At 34.8% G+C, this 24361-nt stretch overlaps 2 protein-coding genes across 2 annotated transcripts; both read left to right on the plus strand.

The window, feature by feature from the left end:
• Window positions 1–6413: 6413 nt before the first annotated feature.
• LOC132546485 (glutathione S-transferase-like) lies at window positions 6414–10496 on the plus strand. The gene is made up of 5 exons (XM_060210203.1): window positions 6414–6549; window positions 8336–8428; window positions 8586–8701; window positions 9422–9526; window positions 10326–10496. Exons 1-5 carry the CDS (start codon window positions 6414–6416, stop codon window positions 10494–10496), a joined length of 621 nt encoding a protein of 206 aa, XP_060066186.1.
• A 2822-nt stretch (window positions 10497–13318) lies between these two features.
• On the plus strand, window positions 13319–17622 carry LOC132546486 (glutathione S-transferase 1-like). The gene is made up of 5 exons (XM_060210204.1): window positions 13319–13454; window positions 15958–16050; window positions 16366–16481; window positions 16650–16754; window positions 17452–17622. The coding sequence occupies exons 1-5, from the start codon at window positions 13319–13321 to the stop codon at window positions 17620–17622; spliced, it is 621 nt and encodes a 206-aa protein (XP_060066187.1).
• Window positions 17623–24361: the final 6739 nt, after the last annotated feature.

The following is a 24361-nucleotide window of genomic DNA, read 5'->3' on the forward strand; positions in this document are numbered from 1 at the left end:
ATGAGAAGATAACAATTTTACGAACATCTTTCGTGGAGTACAGAAACAACAAATTATTAATATTTCAAAATAGCCAGTGAAACTTTCTCTCACTATATTAATTGGAATGGTAAAAACAGCGTGTTTATATTTCTGTCGGCAGTCAACATTTACATTTACCACGAAAATTGCGATATCAGGAACAAGCCCTTAAATATTGCTTCGTTTGTCTTAAGTTGATACTGTATATTAGAAAAAACAGAGCTCCTAAAAGAAGTGATTAACTATATAGGGAAGAACTGCATTTAATAATTCAGATTTAAAAGCCCTACATATAGTAATCAAGGTATGGAAGCCCTAAATATAGTAATCAAGGTATGGAAGCCCTAAATATAGTAATCCAGTATCGAAGCCCTACATATAGTAATCCAGGTATGGAAAGACCTACATATAGTAATCCAGGTATGGAAGCCCTACATATAGTAATCCAGGTATGGAAGCCCTACATATAGTAATCAAGGTATGGAAGCCCTACATATAGTAATCCAGTATCGAAGCCCTACATATAGTAATCAAGGTATGGAAGCCCTACATATAGTAGTACAGGTATGGAAGCACTACATATAGTAATCCAGGTATGGAAGCCCTACATATAGTAATCAAGGTATGGAAGCCCTAAATATAGTAATCCAGTATCGAAGCCCTACATATAGTAATCCAGGTATGGAAAGACCTACATATAGTAATCCAGGTATGGAAGCCCTACATATAGTAATCCAGGTATGGAAGCCCTACATATAGTAATCAAGGTATGGAAGCCCTACATATAGTAATCCAGTATCGAAGCCCTACATATAGTAATCAAGGTATGGAAGCCCTACATATAGTAGTACAGGTATGGAAGCACTACATATAGTAATCAAGGTATGGAAGCCCTACATATAGTAATCAAGGTATGGAAAGATCTACATATAGTAATTAAGGTATGGAAAGCCCTACATATCGTAATCTAGTATCGAAGACTTACATATAGTAATTCAGGCGATGAAGCATTGCAAATCGTAATTCAAATAGACATCACGTTTGTTCAATAAAGCTCAGATCAGTAAGTATTAACACTATTATTACAATCGATTAAAAATATATATATCAACAGTTCTGACAAATTATAGAAAAAACTGATTGAAAAACATCGTAAACATCACTTGACATACAAAACGATGTAATTATAAACACAAGACAAGACATATTAACGCCGCGAAAATTGATACGGTACAAAAAGTCCTAATTTTTATTTTGCTATGAACCTAACAAGCATAACGAGCATCAAACACATATCACACATGAAAATAGAAAATTACAGATTTTTAGAAGATTGAAAAAAACTAAACTGAAAAAATGGGAACAAGTTTCCGGTATTTTTTTGTGATTAAAACTTGAGTTTATTCAGACTCGCTTCAATACATGTCTAAAATATACACTCTGCATTACTTTGACGGTCGAGGCCGAGGAGAGCTTATCCGTCTCCTGTTCGCAATGCAAAATGAGGAGCTTTAGTAGACCGTATAAAATGGCCAGGCATTTAACCAGGTAAGTTGTGTATCTAAAACGTTCAAACTGAAAACACTTAAATGACGAGAAGCTACGGTCCTAACATTTCAATGAGAGACATGTAACATTAATGTACAAACACCTCAATGACGAGACACTAATGTACAAACACCTCAATGACGAGACACTAATGTACCAACACCTCAATGACGTGACACTAATGTACCAACACTTCATTGACGAGACACTAATGTACCAACACTTCAATGACGAGACACTAATGTACCAACACTTCAATGACGAGACACTAATGTACCAACACTTCAATGACGAGACACTAATGTACCAACACTTCAATAACGAGACACTAATGTACCAACCCTTCAATGAGGAGACACTAATGTACCAACACTTCAATGACGAGACAATAATGTACCAACACTTCAATGACTAGACACTAAGGTACCAACACTTCAATGACGAGACACTAATGTACCAACACTTCAATGACGAGACACTAATGTACCAACACTTCAATAACGAGACACTAATGTACCAACCCTTCAATGAGGTGACACTAATGTACCAACACTTCAATGACGAGACAATAATGTGCCAACACTTCAATGACGAGACACTAATGTACCAACACCTCAATGACGTGACACTAATGTACCAACACTTCCATGATAAGACACTTATATACAAATAAACACTTCGATGATGTGACACTAATATACACTTAGATGATGAGACATTTATATAAAAGGTACAGTATCAACATTTTATAAACGAAGTGAACCATATAACGATGACGATAAACAAGTTATTGGTTTTATTATACGTGTAATTCCGTGTGACATTAGTTGGATATTGCATAAGAATTTATCTACGTTTCCTCGTAGTATTTTGTTATGAAAACCCCCGATTGGAGTGCTGCCGTATATGGAGATTCAAGGTAAAATTTACAATACTGACGTAATGAAATAATGAGTGATGCTATGGTTATACGAATTTATGACGAACAGAGGCATCAGAAAATAGGATAATTATCCGAAAAATCAAACAGTTGAACCACACTTCTACCCATAGCGATATCTAACTCAGTAATTTCCATTTCCATTTTAGTTGTGTGGTCAACTCCTAAAATTAAAAAAAAAAATCATTTCTTCAAATGAAAAGGCAAACATTCCTTTTTTTCTTTCCAATATTTAGTAAGAATGTGTAAAATACATATGTAATATATGGTTATTCTAACTGTTAAAGTGTACGGTTGTTTGACCTGACTAGCGGTTTTGCCATGAAGCCAGATGGACAGAAAGCCTTTGCTGTGGCACCAAGCGTCAAACAAAAATCTGGTCGCTAAACAACCAGTTACAGATTTCTAAATTTCAGAATGACGAGGAGTTTAAACGTTAGTGTATATTATGACGCGTTTAAAAACTTCAGCTTCTTTATATTTACTTCCATAGAACTGTGAGACATGGTTGTAATACTGTCTGTCCAATGACAATTGTCAGGATGCGCCTACCGCTCATGTAATGGCTTTCCTATGAATTGGTTACAAGATAAACACGATCAGATGAAACTAGTAAATAGAGACAAACGATGCCAAACAAAACGACAAAATATATCGCAGCGCCAACACAAAACAACAAATACACCACAGCGCCGTCACAAAAAATAAATATACCACAGCGCCAACACAAAACGACAAAATATACCACAGAGCCGGCACAAAAAAAAAAAAAAAAAAATAAATATACCACAGCGCCAACACAAAGCGACAAAATGTATTACAGCGCCAACACAAAACAACAAAATATACCACAGCGCCAACACAAAACGACAAATACACCACAGAGCCGGCACAAAACGACAAAATATACCACAGAGCCGGCACAAAACGACAAAATATACCACAGAGCCGGCACAAAAAAAAATATACCACAGCGCCAACACAAAACAACAAAATATACCAAAGCGCAAACACAAAACAACAAAATATACCACAGCGCCAACACAAAACAACAAAATATACCACAGCGCCAACACAAAACGACAAATACACCACAGCGCCAACACAAAACGACAAAATATACCACAGCGCCGACACAAAACAACAAAATATATCACAGCGCCAACACAAAACGACAAATACACCACAGCGCAAGCACAAAACAACAAAATATACCACAGCGCCAACACAAAACAACAAAATATACCACAGCGCCAACACAAAACGACAAATACACCACAGCGCCAACACAAAACAACAAAATATACCACAGCGCCAACACAAAACGACAAAATATACCACAGCGCCAACACAAAACGATAGATACACCACAGCGCCAACACAAAACGACAAAATATACCACAGCGCCGACACAAAACAACAAATACACCACAGCGCAAACACAAAAAGACAAATATACCACAGCGCCAACACAAAACCACAAATACACCACAGCGCCAACACAAAACAACAAAATATACCACAGCGCCAACACAAAAAGACAAATATACCACAGCGCCAACACAAAACCACAAATACACCACAGCGCCAACACAAAACAACAAAATATACCACAGCGCCAACACAAAAAGACAAATATACCACAGCGCCAACACAAAACCACAAATACACCACACCGCCAACAGAAAACGACAAAGTATATCACAGAGCCAACACAAAACGACAAAATATACCACAGCTCAGGCAGAAAAAAAATATACCACAGCGCCAATACAAAACGACAAAATATACCACAGTGCCGACACAAAATGACAAATACACCACAGCGCCAACACAAAACGACAAAATATATTACAGCGCCAACACAAAACCACAAATACACAACAGCGCAAACACAAAACGACAAAATATATCACAGCGCCAACACAAAACCACAAATACACCACAGCGCAAACACAAAACCAAAAATACACTACAGTGTTATACAAAACACACCACATCGTCATCATACAGTAACAAACTGTACCAGAACATTATCAAACTAGGAAAAAATTTACATCTGTGGCACATTACAGTAACGAATTATACAACCAGAAGTGTTTACCTTAAACAAGTACAGTGTATATTTAATAATACTATACGAATAAATGTTCTTTCTTCTAACAGAACAAGAGAATGTCGACATGCAACCTCTAAATGTTAGCAGAAGCCGCTTACTCTTTCGGAACATATGGTCTTATTATCATTTTTACTTTTCTCAAGAGTCTTCGTGTAAATCTCTCTTTTGTTCTTATTTACTCTAGTTTTATTGAACTTGAATTTGAGTTATGATTAGGTTCACATGTAACTATTTTCTTGTTATCTTAACAACGAAACACCCAGCAATATTAACTTAACCGTCGGCGTGTAGCGTCTAAGGAAATTTAAGATTTTATCATGAGAAAATGAAGGCGACTATAACGCTAACCCCAAAAGAATATTACCAATTATACCCCTTCCAAAAAATATAATTCTCCAAATATATAGAATATGCTGAAGTATCACGATAGTACATGTAACCCTTATCTTTAAGTGGTTATGATAATGGCAGCTAGAAATTTGAAAAAAAGGGTTTGGTGAAACAACTAGACAAATCAGCAATTAAATGCTGTTTATATGATTTGGATCAATAGAGAAATAAATAAATAAAAATACCTTCAACCAGGATTAGCATTGTTGTTACTGATACGTATTCAGGGGTGGTAACTACAAGAGCAATATGACGTAAACGATGTTAGGAGCTAATCATGTTTAACATTGATGTTACTGATACGTATTCAGGGGAGTTAACTACAAGAGCAATATGACGTAAACGATGTTAGGAGCTAATCATGTTTAACATTGATGTTACTGATACGTATTCAGGAGAGTTAACTACAAGAGAAAACTGATAATCACTGATATGATTATTCGGAAACAAAAAATCCAAACTTAAAGTAACTTTCAACAAATTACTGCCAGTATTAGTAAATAGAAACTAAACAAACCTTTGGAAGCATTCGCTATAAAAAATGGCAAAAGGAAATTTCTTTAAATATGTCTATGAAAACTATGGAAAGAAAGCATTGCTATAACTATTAAGAAATGGAAATTTCACAACCGGTTCAAACTAGGGGGATATACGGTTTGTTTGATCGAGTATGAAATTAGAATTCAATAATACTTAATCAGACTTGGACTAAGTAAAAATGCCGAAAACAGGTAAAGTTAGTTGCAAGAATATCGTTAAAATTGTGGAGGCGTTGAACGGTCATCACATTGATCCGAGAAGTATTCTATTTCTCCGATATGAAGATTGATCTGTTGATGCTCGTTAGATTGCCTGTTGGTTCCGTGACGATACTTGTCCACGATTTACATGGCGGGTGTCTTCGATGAAGCATGTTTACATTTTCCCTAGTTTTAATGAATTTGAGTTTTTATTATGATTATATTCACACGTTGGTAAATACATTTTAAACAGTGGAGGGTTGCAATGTTGATTGATTTTAACTTGTAATTCCATATGGATGTTTAATCTCGTATGTTTGCAGTATCTGCCACTTTGAACTTTCGATTTAAAACACCAGTATGCAATATATAAGTATAACATATTTAACCATACAAACAGAGGACCAACAATATGATTCGATGAAAACCACTTTGTTATGTAAATTTGAATATAGAATAAGTCAACAAAGTCTTTGATTACAAGGCGAGAAACTAGAACTAATGGTGGTGATAGGCGTTCCTTACCTGTTTGCTTTTAAAGTCAATATGTGACGTTAGACCATATGTGTATAAAACCAACAGCACAACCCCTGACCACTGCAGTCGGTCCAACATATCAGGCTGAAACAGGTATAGCTCTCAGTTACCAAACATCATGTCTAAAAACTACACTCTTCATTACTTTGATGGCCGTGGCCGTGCAGAACTAATTCGTCTATTATTCGCAATGAAAGATGTTAAGTTTCAGGACGACCGTATCAAATTTGATGAGTGGCCAAAGCTCAAACCAAGTAAGTGCTAATCCTAAAGCCTATGACGAATATTTTCTTTTCATTCTTTCTCACGATTCATATGACTGATAATAATTGAATGCATTGAAGTATTGTTACATAAGTGTCTAATCATTAAAGTGTTAGTACATAAGTGTCTAATCATTAAAGTGTTAGTACATAAGTGTCTAATCATTAAAGTGTTAGTACATTAGTGTCTAATCATTAAAGTGTTAGTACATAAGTGTCTAATCATTAAAGTGTTAGTACATTAGTGTCTAATCATTAAAGTGTTAGTACATAAGTGTCTAATCATTGAGGTGTTGGTGCATTAGTGTCTGATCATTGAAATATTGTTACATAAGTGTCAAATCATTAAAGCGTTAGTACATTAGTGTCTAATCATTGAAATATTGTTACATAAATGTCTGTTCATTAAAGTGTTAGTACATTAGTGTCTAATCATTAAAGTGTTAGTACATAAGTGTCTAATCATTAAAGTGTTAGTACATTAGTGTCAAATCATTAAAGTGTTAGTACATTAGTGTCTAATCATTAAAGTGCTAGTGCATTAGTGTCTGATCATTGAAATATTGTTACATAAGTGTCAAATCATTAAAGCGTTAGTACATTAGTGTCTAATCATTGAAATATTGTTACATAAATGTCTGTTCATTAAAGTGTTAGTACATTAGTGTCTAATCATTAAAGTGTTAGTACATAAGTGTCTAATCATTAAAGTGTTAGTACATTAGTGTCAAATCATTAAAGTGTTAGTACATTAGTGTCTAATCATTAAAGTGCTAGTACATTAGTGTCTAATCATTGAAGTGTTGGTACATTAGTGTCTAATCATTAAAGTGTTAGTACATTAGTGTCTAATCATTAAAGTGTTAGTACATTAGTGTCTAATCATTAAAGTGTATGTACATAAGTGTCTAATCATTAAAGTGTTAGTACATTAGTGTCTAATCATTAAAGTGTTAGTACATTAGTGTCTAATCATTAAAGTGTTAGTACATTAGTGTCTAATCATTGAAATATTGTTACATAAGTGTCTGTTCATTAAAGTGTTAGTACATTAGTGTCTAATCATTAAAGTGTTAGTACATTAGTGTCAAATCATTAAAGTGTTAGTACATTAGTGTCAAATCATTAAAGTGTTAGTACATTAGTGTCTAATCATTAAAGTGTTAGTACATAAGTGTCTAATCATTAAAGTGTTAGTACATTAGTGTCTAATCATTAAAGTGTTAGTACATTAGTGTCTAATCATTAAAGTGTTAGTACATTAGTGTCTAATCATTGAGGTGTTGGTGCATTAGTGTCTGATCATTGAAATATTGTTACATAAGTGTCAAATCATTAAAGTAATAGTACATTAGTGTCTAATCATTGAAATATTGTTACATAAGTGTCAAATCATTAAAGTGTATGTACATTAGTGTCTAATCAATAAAGTGTTAGTAAAAGTGTCTCGTTATTGAAGTGTTGGTACATTAGTGTCTCGTCATTGAAGTGTTGGCACATTAGTGTCTCGTCATTGAAGTGTTGGTACATTAGTGTCTCGTCATTGAAGTGTTGGTGCATTAGTGTCTCGTCATTGAAGTGTTTGTACATAAGTGTCTCGTCATTGAAGTGTTGGTACATAAGTGTCTTGTCATTGAGGTGTTGATGCATTAGTGTCCGTCATTGAAGTGTTGATATTTTAGTGTATTGGCCATGAGATGTTGGAGAAAATGCTGCGTTTGCATTGTTCATGTTTGTTGATTTAATCATTATATCATTGATCTTTATTTGTCTTAAGAAACGCCTACTGGACAATTGCCTTATATGATGATAAAGGATAAGCCATATGGACAAAGTATAGCTCTGGCCAGGTACTTCGCAAAGGAATTCGGTAAGTATATAGAATGAAAAAATGTATTAAGTATTTCACCGAATGGCGATTATAAGAATAGTTTCTTACACGAATAAAAATGGAATCATGAAATAACTGCCGGTCACAGAGTGCCAAAAAATGTACAGAAGAATATAAAGGTGTATTTTTGTTACAGGATTGTATGGAAAAGATAATCTTTCTCAACTGGCCATTGACGAAATCATCGACAACATAGTAGATTTCCGAAACGCCGCAGTTAAAGTGAGGTTTGAGGCAGACGCTGCCGAAAAGGTAAATGAAACTTTTGCTTGTAAGTTTCCTCGCACGAGACAACAGAGCGTTATTACAGCTGATGTAGGTGTCGTCATATTGTGACTTTCTGAAGTGCTTTGACGCATTAGTGCGGCGTCCATTTCCATCCCTCTATGACTGCTCGTACGCCCGTAGTCAGTTTAATCCATTAAGCGACTTCTTACTAGTCAAAAGACCCCAATTATATGTCAAAAGATATATTTCAAACATATTTCAGTATAAGAGAGATGCTGTTAATGCCATTAATGTATATTGTCCATTTCTCGGTAGTAACCTTCCAGTATTTCCAACCTATAGCGTTTCCATGTCGCAGTTGATTCGATATCCACGGGCTTGTTCCTAATATCACGATTTTCTAAATACATTTTTGTCGGCCATCGACAGTTTTAGTATGTCTGATGGTTTCATCGTGAACGTGATATACTTACGAGGAATATTCACGTGACGATTGTGGTCGTTGAAGCAGAAGAACCTTACCCTTTCTAAGCACCTGGGTCATGTTCGCCTTGAACTTCTTCATAAGTTACCGTGTAAATCTTTCTCATGTTCATATTCTATCCTTTTTGAATTGAATTTAAGTTATGGTTCTGTTGAATCGTTGGTATTTTCTTTGTTGTGGGGTGTGTTGATCGTAGCTATTTGTTCATAGCTTTCCAATTAGAACATGTTTACATGTGTTCTGTTTACGATTTTGTGTAGGCTAAACTCCAGAAGAAACTCGAAGACGAAACAGGGCCTGCGTTCCTGACGAAAATGAGCACGATATTAACTGAGAATAAAACTGGCTTCCTTGTCGGCTCTGCGGTAGGTGACCAAGTCTTATATGTTATTACACGTTAATGGGTTCCTCTCTTACACACAAGTCTGTGTAAATACAACAATGCTTTAATGCATATGTAACATCTTTCTGAATTAATACCAATTTCTATATTCGTGGAAGCATTAATTCCGATAAAAGTCGTGTGTTTTCTGGAATCATAACAATTGATTGATTTCTCATAAAGCAAACTCCTCGAAATAGTGGCCTACTATATGTCAAATTAGTTACCTCATGACTTTATATCTTTAAATGTAATTTAAACTTGCAATTACACAAATAGAAATGGATTTCGGACGCAAATAAAAACGTAACTGACATAACAGAATCTTCGAAATTTCCATTGCGTCGATTTCACTTTCATTACACTTAATCTTCCTTTTTCTGTCTCATTGCCTTCCCCCCACTCCACCCCCCCCCCCCCCCTTTTTTTCATATTTATTTTTTTTTTTTAATTAAGAAAAGAAATTTGCAACAATATACAGATCTAAAAAACCAAATGAAACTCTTGCATGTTTCAGGTGGATGTTATATGGTTGTGCAAATACATTTTTTTATATCTTGATTAAATGACATGTCAATAGCAACGTTTGGGGGAGGAGGGGACACAAAACCCAAACTAAAACTTCCTCACAGGGGCAAATACTCCTGCACTGGAGGCTGTAGGCACTATTCGTACACCTTTCATGCAAGACTTAGATATATTTTGGAAAGTTAAGGTTATTCTATGTCAATTTGGAACATCATTACTACAAACATCTCATCGTTATAATGATTGAATTACAGTGCACGGTGGCTGACCTGGCTTTGTTCGATATCATGAGCGGTATGGCAAAGCAGCCCAATTCATCAAAGGCCTTTGCTGTGGCACCAAACGTCAAAACCCACATGGAGAAGATCCAGGCTATTCCCAATATAAAAGCGTGGGTGGCTAAAAGACCAGATACAGAGTTTTGAAGTTCTAAATTGCGGTGAGATAGCAGTGTGTAATCCAATAAAACGACAGCGGCTCTGTTGACCTGTCCTAAACGTGCAAAATAAAGCATAAGAAAGTCCATATCGGTACATCTGTCAACCCCTGTCAAGATAGGTTCCATCAACCGGCAAATGGTACCAAGGTATGACACGGAGAAACTTCCTAGACTATTCAACCAACCGCAACGTATGGATATAAAAGTATCGTGAAGATCACGCTCTTTTCGTGAGGACACGCTTTGCAGCGCGATGGTTTTGAATATAGTTACATAAAATAAAATACTTAAATCTATGAGATAGTCGTAGTTGTATTATATATATAGATTGTATTACTTTTATGATTGTGACATCACAGAGTCAAAGTTGGAAGATCGATCCTTATCCAGGGCGCTGAGTTGTTTCTCGAGACTTCCTCCAGCTTTGTGGCTGTTTCCTTAGGCAAGGTACTTACGTAAACCCATTTCTTTGATTACCATGCGACAGATGTCCGGTAAGGTATCAACATTTGCTACTGCTATGAGACCAATAACTTACAATTTCTAAAACGAACAAAAATGAGGAAAAAAAAAAAACAAAACGTACTCGCAGATCTTGGCTTTACTAATATCATCGGCGCTATGATTATACTTACACAGCTATGTGACTATATCTATATGATGTAATATTATGTGATTTTATATCATATGCCGAAAATTATTATTTAATTGAAAAATCACGACGATCAGGCCGGTCATGCTAGATGGAGCACCAATAACCCCCACACTGATAAATCGTGCACACGATAAAAGATGCTGGAATTTTAGTGTTTGGCAATGTTTGGTATAATTGAAATCTCTGTGTGTTTGATGTACCTCTGAATCCGTGAAAAATGATAAACATCTGAAAACAGGAGTCGCGTCTACCTTTGCAAAAACTATGCTAGTAAAGTTGGATGGGAAACAGAGGGGAGGCATGATGTGATAAAACCCTGATAAACAAAATTGATGAAAAGGAATGCATCATGAAAGCTGTAGATGATTTTTTTTATCCCGATATCGGAGACAGAAGTATGAGATGACAAAGGGATGTTATGTCGGTAGTCTGAATCTAGGTCACAAATAAGGATATTACGAAACAGCCTACTGAATATACAGTCAGCTGTGGTTTGAAATTACTTAATTTTAGAAAGTATTTTTATCACTATTGGACTGGTGAAATTTTAATAAAATAAAGTACCTATGTTATTTTCAATGTCAATGCCGATTTCCTAAACTAATTAGTCATTTGTGGTACATACAATCCGTTGAATTTGCCGTGAAATGGGGTATTCTTGCCCATAGTACTGTACCCATGATCTTTCTGGGTTTTTTTTGTTTTTGTTCTTTTGTTTTTTTGCTGTATTTTTTTCAACAATCATAGTTCCGATAATTATTATCGAACAATTCTTATCAACGCAAGGGATATTTTTTTCAATTTTTAAAGTGAAGATATTCATGTTGGTACACCATATTTTTTCAATAAATTTTATCGGTGTTTTTCCGCAAAGTAGCAGACAGCGTGGTCAGACTCCAATATCAGATGTTTGCTAATAATTGATCTCGATTAAGATACAATTTAAAATAAAATACAGATATTTATGATACTTGATAAAAATATTCTATTCTAGTTGAAAGAGATGGCCACAACGAGCGAGATTCTGCTTCCGTTTTTGTTTTTGTGTACCAATGAAACTAAATATCCGAACAAATTAAAAATATTCCTTGCTTGAAAAGACCTGAACGAGTTGAATGTCATCGTCTACAGTATAAACTAGTAAGTACATACCTTATCATCTACTAGTTTTAACATCTTAATCTTAATTCAACTTATCTCCTCAAAGAGAGGCAAATTACATTGTTTTATTTCTATCAATGACTTTAAGGTTAAGTGTTATTGTCCGAAAATTTCCTGATCGAAAATATCCATATTTTTTGTCTCTTAAAATCGGATTCATCATGTGCAATGATTAACACCTAAATGCACTCCAATCGATACTATTCCACTTAAAACTCATACTGATCTTTACAATAATATATAAAGAGCATGCTAGTAATATACAATTTTCTGTATCACATTATTATATCTTATGCTTCATTTTTCTAGATTGACAATTTATTTCCAATGTGTATCGTCCTGGTTCAAAATAGTTTATTGAAACTGTTACCGAAGGAATCATGAGGTCAATTACTTAGTTGAAATAAAAATATTTAAAGATTATTTAATATTGTAGTACTTGTCTGAGACCTGTACAGACATAAACACCTGACTATCAGAAGTACTATAACACCAAGAGTAGAAGTGGAAACAACCATTAAAACAGGCATCAATTGCAACATTGTACGTTGAATTTGTACTAGTTTCCTTTAAAACATTTTATATAATTCTTCAAACAGCTGATAAAAGCGACACTTTCCTTATTTGAGTTTTTACTAAATATCCCACAAGTTCAATGACACCAATATATTAACATATTAATAGTCGTTACCTGGCTGTTGCAACGATTGGCCAATGGCATCACTTCCAAGTGTCACGCTATGATAGGTCTGTATATATATACAATAGGTTAACACGAGGGTTATTATTAAAGGTGAGAAACTAGAACCCGCTGAGGGTCCTTTTCATAACTATACTGGTGAATGGGGAAAATGATCTCTTTTTTCACCCTGACACGTTATTCGTGACGTCACATCTTTACGGGTATACAGCTACAACTCAAACAGTGGCTCATAACAGTCGTTCTAGAAACTCCATCTAAACAGGTACTGTTCACAGCTGTAAAATACACCATGTCTAAAAAGTACACCCTTCATTACTTTGATGGTCGTGGTCGCGGAGAACTTATCCGTTTGTTGTTTGCAATGAAAGATATGTCGTTTGAGGATGACCGTATTAAATTTGAAGACTGGCCAAAACTCAAAGCAAGTAAGTAATGCATCAAAACCCTGTTATGACACTGAATGTATATGATTCATACGACCAAGTTGAAAAGATTAGTGTCTCGTCATTTAGGTGTTGGTACATAAGTGTCTCGTCATTGAAGTGTTGGTACATTAGTGTCTCGTCATTGAAGTGTTGATACATTAGTGTCTAGCCATTGAAGTGTTGACACATTAGTGTCTCGTCATTGAGGTGTTGGAACATTAGTGTCTCGCCATTAAAGTGTTGGGACATTAGTGTCTCGTCATTGAAGTGTTGGTACATTAGTGTCACGTCATTGAAGTGTTGGGACATTAGTGTCTCGTCATTGAAGTGTTGGTACATTAGTGTCTCGCCATTAAAGTGTTGGTACATAAGTGTCTCGTCATTGAAGTGTTGGTACATTAGTGTCTCGCCATTAAAGTGTTGGGACATTAGTGTCTCGCCATTGAAGTATTGGTACATTAGTGTCTCGTCATTGAAGTGTTGGTACATTAGTGTCTCGTCATTGAAGTGTTGGTACATTAGTGTCTCGTCTTTGAGGTATTGGTACATTAGCGTCTCATTATTGAAGTATTGGTACATAAGTGTCTCGCCATTGAGGTGTTGGCACATTAATGTCTCGTTATTGAAGTATTGGTACATTAGCGTCTCGTTATTGAAGTGTTGGTACATTAGTGTCTCGTCATTGAAATGTTGGTGCATTAGTGTCACGTCATTGAAGTCTCGTCATTGAAGTGTTTGTACATTAGTGTCTCGTTATTTAGGTGTTGGTGTATTAGTGTCTCGTCTTTGAGGTATTGGTACATTAGTGTCTCGTCATTGAAGTGTCGGTACATTACTGTCTAATCATTGAAGTGTTGGTACATTAACGTCTCGTTATTGAAGTGCTGGTACATTAGCGTCTTGTTATTGAAGTGTTGGTACATTAGTGTCTCGTCATTGAAGTGTTGGTGCATTAGTGTCTCGTCATTGAATTGTTGGTACATTAATGTCTCGTCATTGAAGTGTTGGTACATTATTGTCTCGTCATTGAAGTGTTGGTACATAAGTGTCTCGTCATTGAAGTGTTGGTACATTAGTGTCTCGTCATTGAAGTGTTTGTACATTAGTGTCTCGTCATTGAGGTGTTGGTACATTAGCGACTCGTTATTGAAGTGTTGTTATATAAGTGTTTCGTCATTGAAGTGTTGTTATATAAGTGTCTCGTCATTGAAGTGTTTTTGCATTAGTGTCTCGTCATTGAAGTGTTGGTACATTAGTGTCTTGTCATTGAGGTGTTGGTGCATTAGTGTCTCTTCGTTAAAGTCTTGATGCATTAGTGTCTCGTCATTGAAGTGTTGGTACGTTAGTGTCTCGTCATTGAGGTGTTGGAACATAAGTGTCTCGTCATTGAAGTGTTGGTGCGTGATTGTCTCGTCATTGAAATGTTGGTACATAAGTGTCTCGTCATTGAAGTGTTGGTACGTTAGTGTCTCGTCATTGAGGTGTTGGAACATAAGTGTCTCGTCATTGAAGTGTTGGTGCGTGATTGTCTCGTCATTGAAATGTTGGTACATAAGTGTCTCGTCATTGAAGTGTTGGTACATTAGTGTCTCGTCATTGAAGTGTTGGTACATTAGCGTCTCGTTATTGAAGTGTTGGTACATAAGTGTCTCGTCATTGAAGTGTTGGTGCATGATTGTCTCGTCTTTGAAGTGTTGGTACATTAGTGCCTCGTCACTGAAGTGTTGGTACATTAATGTCTTGTTATTGAAATGTTGGTACATTTGTGTCTTGTTATTGAACTGTTGGTACATTAATGTCTAGTCGTTGAAGTGTTGGTACATTAGTGTCTCGTTTTTGAAGTGTTGGTACATTAGTGTCTCGTTATTGAAGTATTGGTACATAAGTGTCTCGTCATTGAAGTGTTGGTACATTAGCGTCTCGTTATTGAAGTGTTGGTACATTAGTGTCTCGGCATTGAAGTGTTGGTACATTAGTGTCTCGTCATTGAAGTGTTGGTACATTAGTGTCACGTCATTGAAGTGTTAGTACATTAGTGTCTCGTCATTGAAGTGTTGGTACATTAGTGTCTCGTCATTGAAGTGTTGGTACATTAGTGCCACGTCATTGAAGTGTTGGTACATTAGTGTCTCATCATTGAAGTGTTGGTACATTAACGTCTCGTTATTGAAGTGTTGGTACATTAGTGTCTCGTCATTGAGGTATTGGTACATTAGTGTCACGTCATTGAGGTGTTGGTATATTAGTGTCTCGTCATTGAAGTGTTGGTACATTAGTGTCTCGTCATTGAGGTGTTGGTACATTAGTGTCACGTCATTGAGGTGTTGGTACATTAATGTCACGTCATTGAGGTGTTGGTACATTAGTGTCTCGTCATTGAAGTGTTGGTGTCTTCTAAATAAAAAACATGAATGACTCAATATTCTATCATATGAAGAAATTACTGTTATAAATATTGTGTTGTTGACCTAATTATCATCTCTAATCTATCTTCGGTCTGAAGGAACGCCTTCTGGACAATTGCCTTATATGGTGATCGGGGATAAAGCATTTGGACAAAGTATAGCTCTGGCCAGGTTCTTCGCTAAGGAATTTGGTAAGTAGAGTGTTTGACAATTCACAACAGACATATCTTTCTTCTGAGAATGCATGTTGATACAAACAAAAATCCCAAATGATAATAATTATAGATTCTGATGTTTTGATTAGCATATATATAGCTGACCTCCACGTTTTTGCATTAAAATCATGAAACTTGTTGTTGAGTGACCACAAAAGGGCACAAAACGGCATCACACGTTTCACAGATTGGCAGTTGCGTTAACACTTCATTTTGTTTTATTCTATGATTGATTATTAAGGTGAACACAAAATTGTACAGAAACAGATAAAAGGTACCGTTTTGTTACAGGACTGTATGGGAAGGATAATCTTTCTCAACTAGGAATTGACGAAATCCTCGACGACGTTGTAGACTTCCGAAATTTCAATGTTAAAATCATGTTTGAGCCAGATGCAGAGAAAAAGGTAAAACAAACCTGTAACTGTGAATAAGGCCAATTATACAGTGCCCTTGATTGCCTTTGTTTTATTTTGAATGCAGTAACAAGGTTTCAGTTTGAAGGTTCGCTATTTCATAATCACCTTTCTAATTCTATTTTCCTTTTTCATAGAACTGTGTTTAATTCCTTGTAGGCTGAACTCCAAAAGAAACTCGAAGAGGTAACAGGGCCAGCTTTCATGAAGAAAATGGGGAAGATATTAAGTGATAACAAAACTGGCTTCCTTGTTGGGAATGCGGTAAGATGTCTTCTGGGGCTTGTAATGCTCATAATCATTTCTACAAAACATTGAAACAATTTTCAATAATTGTAGCTGGAAATTTTCAATTAATCAAAAAGAAATTAAATAAGGCACCCACAATGCTAATTGATATCAGTAAAAAAAATCCACATAGATATAAAGCATATAATTTACAATAATGAACAATACGCATAGGTATTAAATATTACTACATATAAAACGAAAGATTTCTAGTTACATAGTTTACATAACAACTTATTTCAGTTAACAAAACAATATGACCACTTTATGATATGTTTACGGTTGGACAAAACTATATCTTTGTGTAAAATATTATTATTGAATACTACGTACTGTTTAGCTGGATCATTATAATGTAAATAAATACCAACTTCCCCTGGAGATAGCATGGAATTATACATGTTTACACTTTCTTTGACACAATCATCCTTACAGAAAAAGTTTTAAAATTAAATCGAAAATTCAAGTTGCAGAATCAGTATAACTCATAAAAGGATGTGACAATGATATTAACTATTTCTCTCTCGAAAAAAATAGTTAGAAAAGTTCATTAATGTGTTCGAATGAAATTCAGAATCAATATGTAATTCTCACGTTATTCTTTGTCTGAAATAGTCTATGTCTATTTTAAACATAGACACTTATTTGCCTTTTATAACACTTCCTGTTACAGTGTACGGTGGCTGACGTTGCATTGTTTGATATTATGAACGGAATGGCCATGAATCCCGATGCAGAGAAGACTTTTTCGACGGCACCAAACGTCAAAGCGCACATGGAAAAGATCCAGGCAATTCCGGGCATAAAGGCATGGTTGGATAAGCGACCAACTACACAGTTCTGAGATTCTGAATTATAGGGAGATAGCGATGTGCAATTCTATTTCTTGTTACATCATATATGTTGTCCTGTCTTAAAAGTTTCATATAAAATGTCATAATATTGTATATGTACAGATGTATATACCGTCCACATCGGTATGACGAATAATGTCAGACCAAGCCATGACATCATCCATATCGTCAACATGTTGTTTTGCATAGTAAAACAACGAAATAAATATATATATTAATATAACAAAGCATGTGTTACCGTCATTGTTATTGCCTTCATATATAGATTTACACACATTGATTTCTTCTTGTAGTGGTCAATATAAATATCACAATGTCAAGGTAAGATAATTTTATTCAATAGAATTAAAACAACAATGAAGAGGATACCAGTTTGTTAACGTAATCATAATCAAAGGGTTTTAAGAAAAGGAGAAAATGCGGGTAGTCCCCAATGCTCAGTCATCCACTTATCATTATTCTTCAATTTGTGTCAAAACCATTTGCAAAAAATGGTTCGCTGTTATGTTCAGACGCGTCAAGGGTAAAAATTGAAACCATGTAATCCTGGGTTAAGAAAAGGTTAGTGAAATTAAATGCTACCGAAACAGACACTCTGTTCATTGTTAGCACAAACCTAGGACATGCGACATGTCGGTGATACTAACAATGAAGAAATAAGGGTAGGGAGTTGGACAGCACAATTTCTTTAGGTGTACAGTGTATTTCTTGACTCATGCTGTAAATGGAGCTGGCAAAGTCACTAAACCAACGTTGTATATTCAACAAAGCTGTAAAACAAATTTTATACTTAAGTCGAAGTACGCCCATAACAAACGGACACTCAAAACTCCCTATGCCCACTGAGCGATTCAAACAACTACACTTTAACTACCAATTGTTTGAAAACAGCAAACCTTTCCTTCTTCCCCTCTACTATCGGGCACTGGCACATTGCAGACACATCACATAAAACACGCCAGCCTAAACAGATGTATGATGATTTCTTATTAACATTCTATTTGTTTTGAAAATTGTTATAGTCATATTATCTGTTGACGGAAGCAAAGAGCTGATTGGGACATAGGATTTCCTTAATGCCACATGCTTAGTAAAGACCATACTAAAATATGACAGGTGACGCTTACATCAACTTAGTAATCAACATCACCAATGAGCATGCGCCTTGATAACCAAACCATAACGGAAAACAAATCCCTTGAATGAACGTAATACAAAATATGAACTTTAAACCAATACATTTAAAACTTTGAAACAATATCACATCTGTATGAGACAGGAGACAAATAAATTCTGTATATTCATCAAAGAAAAAAGCAACTCTATATATAGACATGTCATCGATAGATTACTGATGTACCAAAACATATCTTCTGGTCTACAGTCAAACATTTCCTCTCAAATAAAAAACAACACACTGACATAGTTCTATTCAGATGAATTCGGGGGTTTATAGTGACATTGAGGAAAGCTGTGGTGAAACATGTCATTTACATTTTTGTGAACGCGGAAGACGACATAGATGAACACTTCAGTTATAATCTAGAAACTCGAGAAAACATTACCAATATCTGGGATGTTTCCATTCATAACGCCAGTTTCATTTTACCACAGTTTGCGAAGGCGAAATGACTATAACTATATATAATTACGTTATGTCTAAACAACAAAACAAACCCTAGTGGTAGATCACACCAGAACAAAACTTATAAAGACCAACACACAAAGATTTTCTTTATGTCCTCACCACATTTGACCCCGGTGACGTTGAGGGTGGGTCAAGGTCAGTTATTTGATTAAACTCTGTAGCCATTTTACCAATCATATTATGTAATTAATATCAAAAGCCTGGGACTTTTGGTTATTGAAAAGTCGTTGAAACATTTTAACACATTTGACCCCAGTGACCTTGAACGTTGGTCATACCAGCACGCTACATGCCAAATATCAACACCCTGATTCATTTGGTCATTATGTAGCTCTTTAATGTTTTTTAAAAAACATATTTGAGCCGTATGATCTGAAACTTTTGCTAGGGTCATTCATTTAAACAAGCTTGGTAGCCCTTCATCCCAGCTTGCTTCATGCCAAATATTGAGAAGAATTCGTTCGAATGAAATGTTTATGCACGGCACATGGCGGATATTGCATTCCACATGAAATCCTTCTCCTGAAATTTCGGTTATTTCATGGAATACTTGAAGAAGTATAAAAAGAGCATTCCCCAGTGCTCAATTCTCTGATCTTTATCAATGACATTTCCTTCGCAATACAAAACACTGTACACTTTATAATCAAGCAGACAAACTACCCTACTCTGTACACTTTATAATCAAGCAGACAAAATACCCTACTCTGTACACTTTATAATCAAGCAGACAAACTACCCTACTCTGTAACTTTATAATCAAGCAGACAAAATACCCTATCACATTCGTCACTTCTCACACGCTCTGGTTCTTTACAATGGGAGCAAGTCCTGTACGTTTTCAAACACGTTTATATAAATGATATTTCTATTCTAAGTGAAGAAAACGAAAAGTTTATACCTTCAAAAACTGGAAAGTTATAATAGTTAACACTTAATAGAACAATTAATAGTTAACAGTTAATAGTTAACACTTAATAGTTAACACTTAATAGTCAATAGTTAATAGCTAACACTTAATAGTTAACAATTAAAATTAAACAGTTAAAAGTTAACTCTTAGTAGTGAACAGTTAATATTTAATACTTAATAGTTAACACTTAATAGTCAATAGTTAATGGTTAAAACTTAATAGTTAACAGTTAATAGTTCACACTTAATAGTTAACAGTTAATAGTTAACGCTTACTAGTTAACACTTAATAGTTAACAGTTAATAGTTCGCACTTAATAGTTAACAGTTAATAGTTAACACTTAATAGTTAACAGTTAATAGTTTACACTTAATAGTTAACAGTTAATAGTTAACGCTTACTAGTTAACACTTAATAGTTAACAGTTAATAGTTCGCACTTAATAGTTAACAGTTAATAGTTAACACTTAATAGTTAACAGTTAATAGTTAACACTTAATAGTTAACAGTTAATAGTTAACACTTAATAGTTAACAGTTAATAGTTCGCATTTAATATTTAACACTTAATAGTTAACACTTAATAGTCAATAGTTAACACTTAATAGTTAACACTTAATAGTTAACAGTTAATAGTTCACACTTAATAGTTAACAGTTAATAGTTCGCACTTAATAGTTAACAGTTAATAGTTAACACTTAATAGTTAACAGTTAATAGTTTACACTTAATAGTTAACAGTTAATAGTTAACGCTTACTAGTTAACACTTAATAGTTAACAGTTAATAGTTCGCACTTAATAGTTAACAGTTAATAGTTAACACTTAATAGTTAACAGTTAATAGTTTACACTTAATAGTTAACAGTTAATAGTTAACGCTTACTAGTTAACACTTAATAGTTAACAGTTAATAGTTAACACTTAATAGTTAACAGTTAATAGTTAACATTTAATAGTTAACAGTTAATATTGAACACTTAATAGTTAACACTTAATAGTTAACACTTAATAGTCAATAGTTAACACTTAATAGTTAACAGTTAATAGTTCACACTTAATAGTTAACAGTTAATAGTTAACAATTAATAGTTAACAGTTAATAGTTAACAGTTAATAGTTAACGCTTACTAGTTAACACTTAATAGTTAACAATTAATAGTTAACAGTTAATAGTTAACAGTTAATAGTTAACGCTTACTAGTTAACATTTAATAGTTAACAGTTAATAGTTAACAGTTAATAGTTAACAGTTAATAGTTAACAGTTAATAGTTAACAATTAATAGTTAACAGTTAATAGTTAACAGTTAATATTTAACACTTAATAGTTAACACTTAATAGTCAATAGTTAACACTTAATAGTTACCAGTTAATAGTTCACACTTAATAGTTAACAATTAATAGTTAATAGTTAACACTTAATTGTTAACACTTAATAGTTAACAGTTAATAGTTAACAGTTAATAGTTAACATTTAATAGTTAACACTTAATAGTTAATAGTTAACACTTAATTGTTAACACTTAATAGTTAACAGTTAATAGTTAACATTTAATAGTTAACACTTAATAGTTAATACTTTATAGTTAACAGTTTATAGTTAATAGTTAACAATTAACAGGTTTAGTTATGTAAGATAATGTATCTTAATGTTTAGGACTGCTTATTTTTTAGGTCAATTTGTTTTCAAATTTTAGGTTAATGAATTTAACTTTTCACATCAAAAGTGTGCAGAAAAAAACTTGCCAGAATTAAAATTATAATAAAGAATAAAAAAAACATCTCAAGAATATAGGAAAGGTATATTTGACCGGAATCATCATCTTACAACACAGGTAATATTATTGGTATACTGTCAACACAGTGTAGGTTTTATTTACGACCATGTTTTTTTTTTTAATGTATGTGTATTTATTCTGGAGTCCCTAGAGCTAATGTTACTGGCTACTTGAAGTGTCCTAGAAGGACGAAACAACTGTATGATGCAGCTGAATTCAATGTTTGGCTCTACTGTATCTCACTCTAAATTTTCAACAGGTGCTATTCACTTGTGTGTACAATCTTTAGTACGGACGTGTGAAGGGAGATAAACATTACTGTGACGTGTTTTAATGAAGCTATTGTTGAAAAGCTCGACGGGAAAATGGATAATGGTCAATCATTGAATTTGAGAAAAGCAAGTTTTATCGCTCCCGGTGGAAATTTTCGTAATGGTTTCTCAATATGAATAACATCTTTAGGATCATTTTCTTCAAGTTGGTAAAGTCAATGGAATAAAGTTCTGATAACACAACCAGTAGAAGGTTGGAGCGTGACGTTTCGATGACTACACGTTCACCCTTCATCTTAAAACACACAACCAGTAGAAGGTTGGAGCGTGACGTTTCGATGACTACACGTTCACCCTTCATCTTAAAACACACAACCAGTAGAAGGTTGGAGCGTGACGTTTCGATGACTACACGTTCACCCTTCATCTTAAAACACACAACCAGTAGAAGGTTGGAGCGTGACGTTTCGATGACTACACGTTCACCCTTCATCTTAAAACACACAACCAGTAGAAGGTTGGAGCGTGACGTTTCGATGACTACACGTTCACCCTTCATCTTAAAACACACTACCAGTAAAAGGTTGGAGTGTGACGTTTCGATGACTACACGTTCACCCTTCATCTTAAAACACACAACCAGTAGAAGGTTGGAGCGTGACGTTTCGATGACTACACGTTCACCCTTCATCTTAAAACACACAACCAGTAGAAGGTTGGAGCGTGACGTTTCGATGACTACACGTTCACCCTTCATCTTAAAACACACAACCAGTAGAAGGTTGGAGTGTGACGTTTTGATGACTACACGGTCACCTTCATCTTAAACCACAACCAGTAGAAGGTTAGAGTGTGACGTTTAGATGACTACACAGTCACCTTCATCTTAAAACACAATCAGTAGAAAATTTGAGTGTGACGTTTCCATGACTACACGGTCACCTTTATCTTATAACACAACCAGTAGAAGATTGGAGTGTGACGTTTCCATGACTACACGGTCACCTCCATCAGACAAATGACTAGCGTGAAGCATACTGGACCTGTCGTACGAAGTGTACGGGATGGTAAGGAATCGGCATTTATTTATTTATTTTTTTCATTAAACAAAGTCTCATTATACAATAAAAATTAAATCGTATTATTTCGCTGATAGCTGCGTTAGGTAAACCTCTACAAAGTTTTTGAAAAAAGATACTTTGACCCGCTTTCAATGCCACGGGGGACAAGTTTGTTAAAATCTGCAAACAACTTCAATGTTTATGGTTACTGGATCTATTTTGCCATACATAAAAGTACATTCTATAAACTGCAGATAGATAATGTTTAACACTGAGTGTTATAAGTTTACTAAGTCTTATTTTTCGTTCAAATACAAAAGTCGGTATTCTATTTACATGTACTTAGTCGCAGGGTTTATCTAGATCTGATCGACCACATATTGTATGAAGACAAAAGAACAAAATATATTAGTAGTGGAAATTACGAGAGCAATATCAAGTGCTAATGATATAGGGAAACATTTAGAAGTCCAGAATGGGAAAAGCTATTCCATGCAAATATTTAAATTTGCATGTGTCGTCCTTGCGGAAAGTTATCATACGCAAGAAACGGTGTTCTACTTTAAGGCCCAGTCCCACATAGCGTTTTCCAACGGATGGCAAGACATTTTTTTTTTTTTTACATTTTACTTCCTCTTTATGGGAACATTTTACAAATCACTTAAAGCGTATGTTACTCAAATGCAGGATTATTATAAGAATATACGGGAATGTGTCCACAGGCACGTGTGCATAGTGGACAGGATGTTCCAGGTGCATTAGGTCTGCCCAGCTCGGTAAATACCCTTATGACATCAGCTTACAGGCCATGGCTAAACGTCTGAGAATAGACACTCTGACAGACAGTATACAGTAACTTTCGAAATTGAAAATTTTCAAATTGCGTTTGTTTGCACAATAACTGACTCCTCTGCAGAAGGCTTCGACATGATGTCACTTTCCTGCTTGTCGTCGGACCCCTGTCACAAACCGGGTCAAATTATTTACAGAATTGGGCAGGATCGGGCGATGATTTACAGGATCTGTCAGGATCGGGTGGCATCGTACAGTTGTAAT

Source organism: Ylistrum balloti, unplaced genomic scaffold (genome assembly GCF_031769215.1).
Source record: "Ylistrum balloti isolate Yb309-2 unplaced genomic scaffold, AGI_CSIRO_Ybal_v1 Utg369892, whole genome shotgun sequence".
Classification (NCBI taxonomy): domain Eukaryota; kingdom Metazoa; phylum Mollusca; class Bivalvia; order Pectinida; family Pectinidae; genus Ylistrum; species Ylistrum balloti.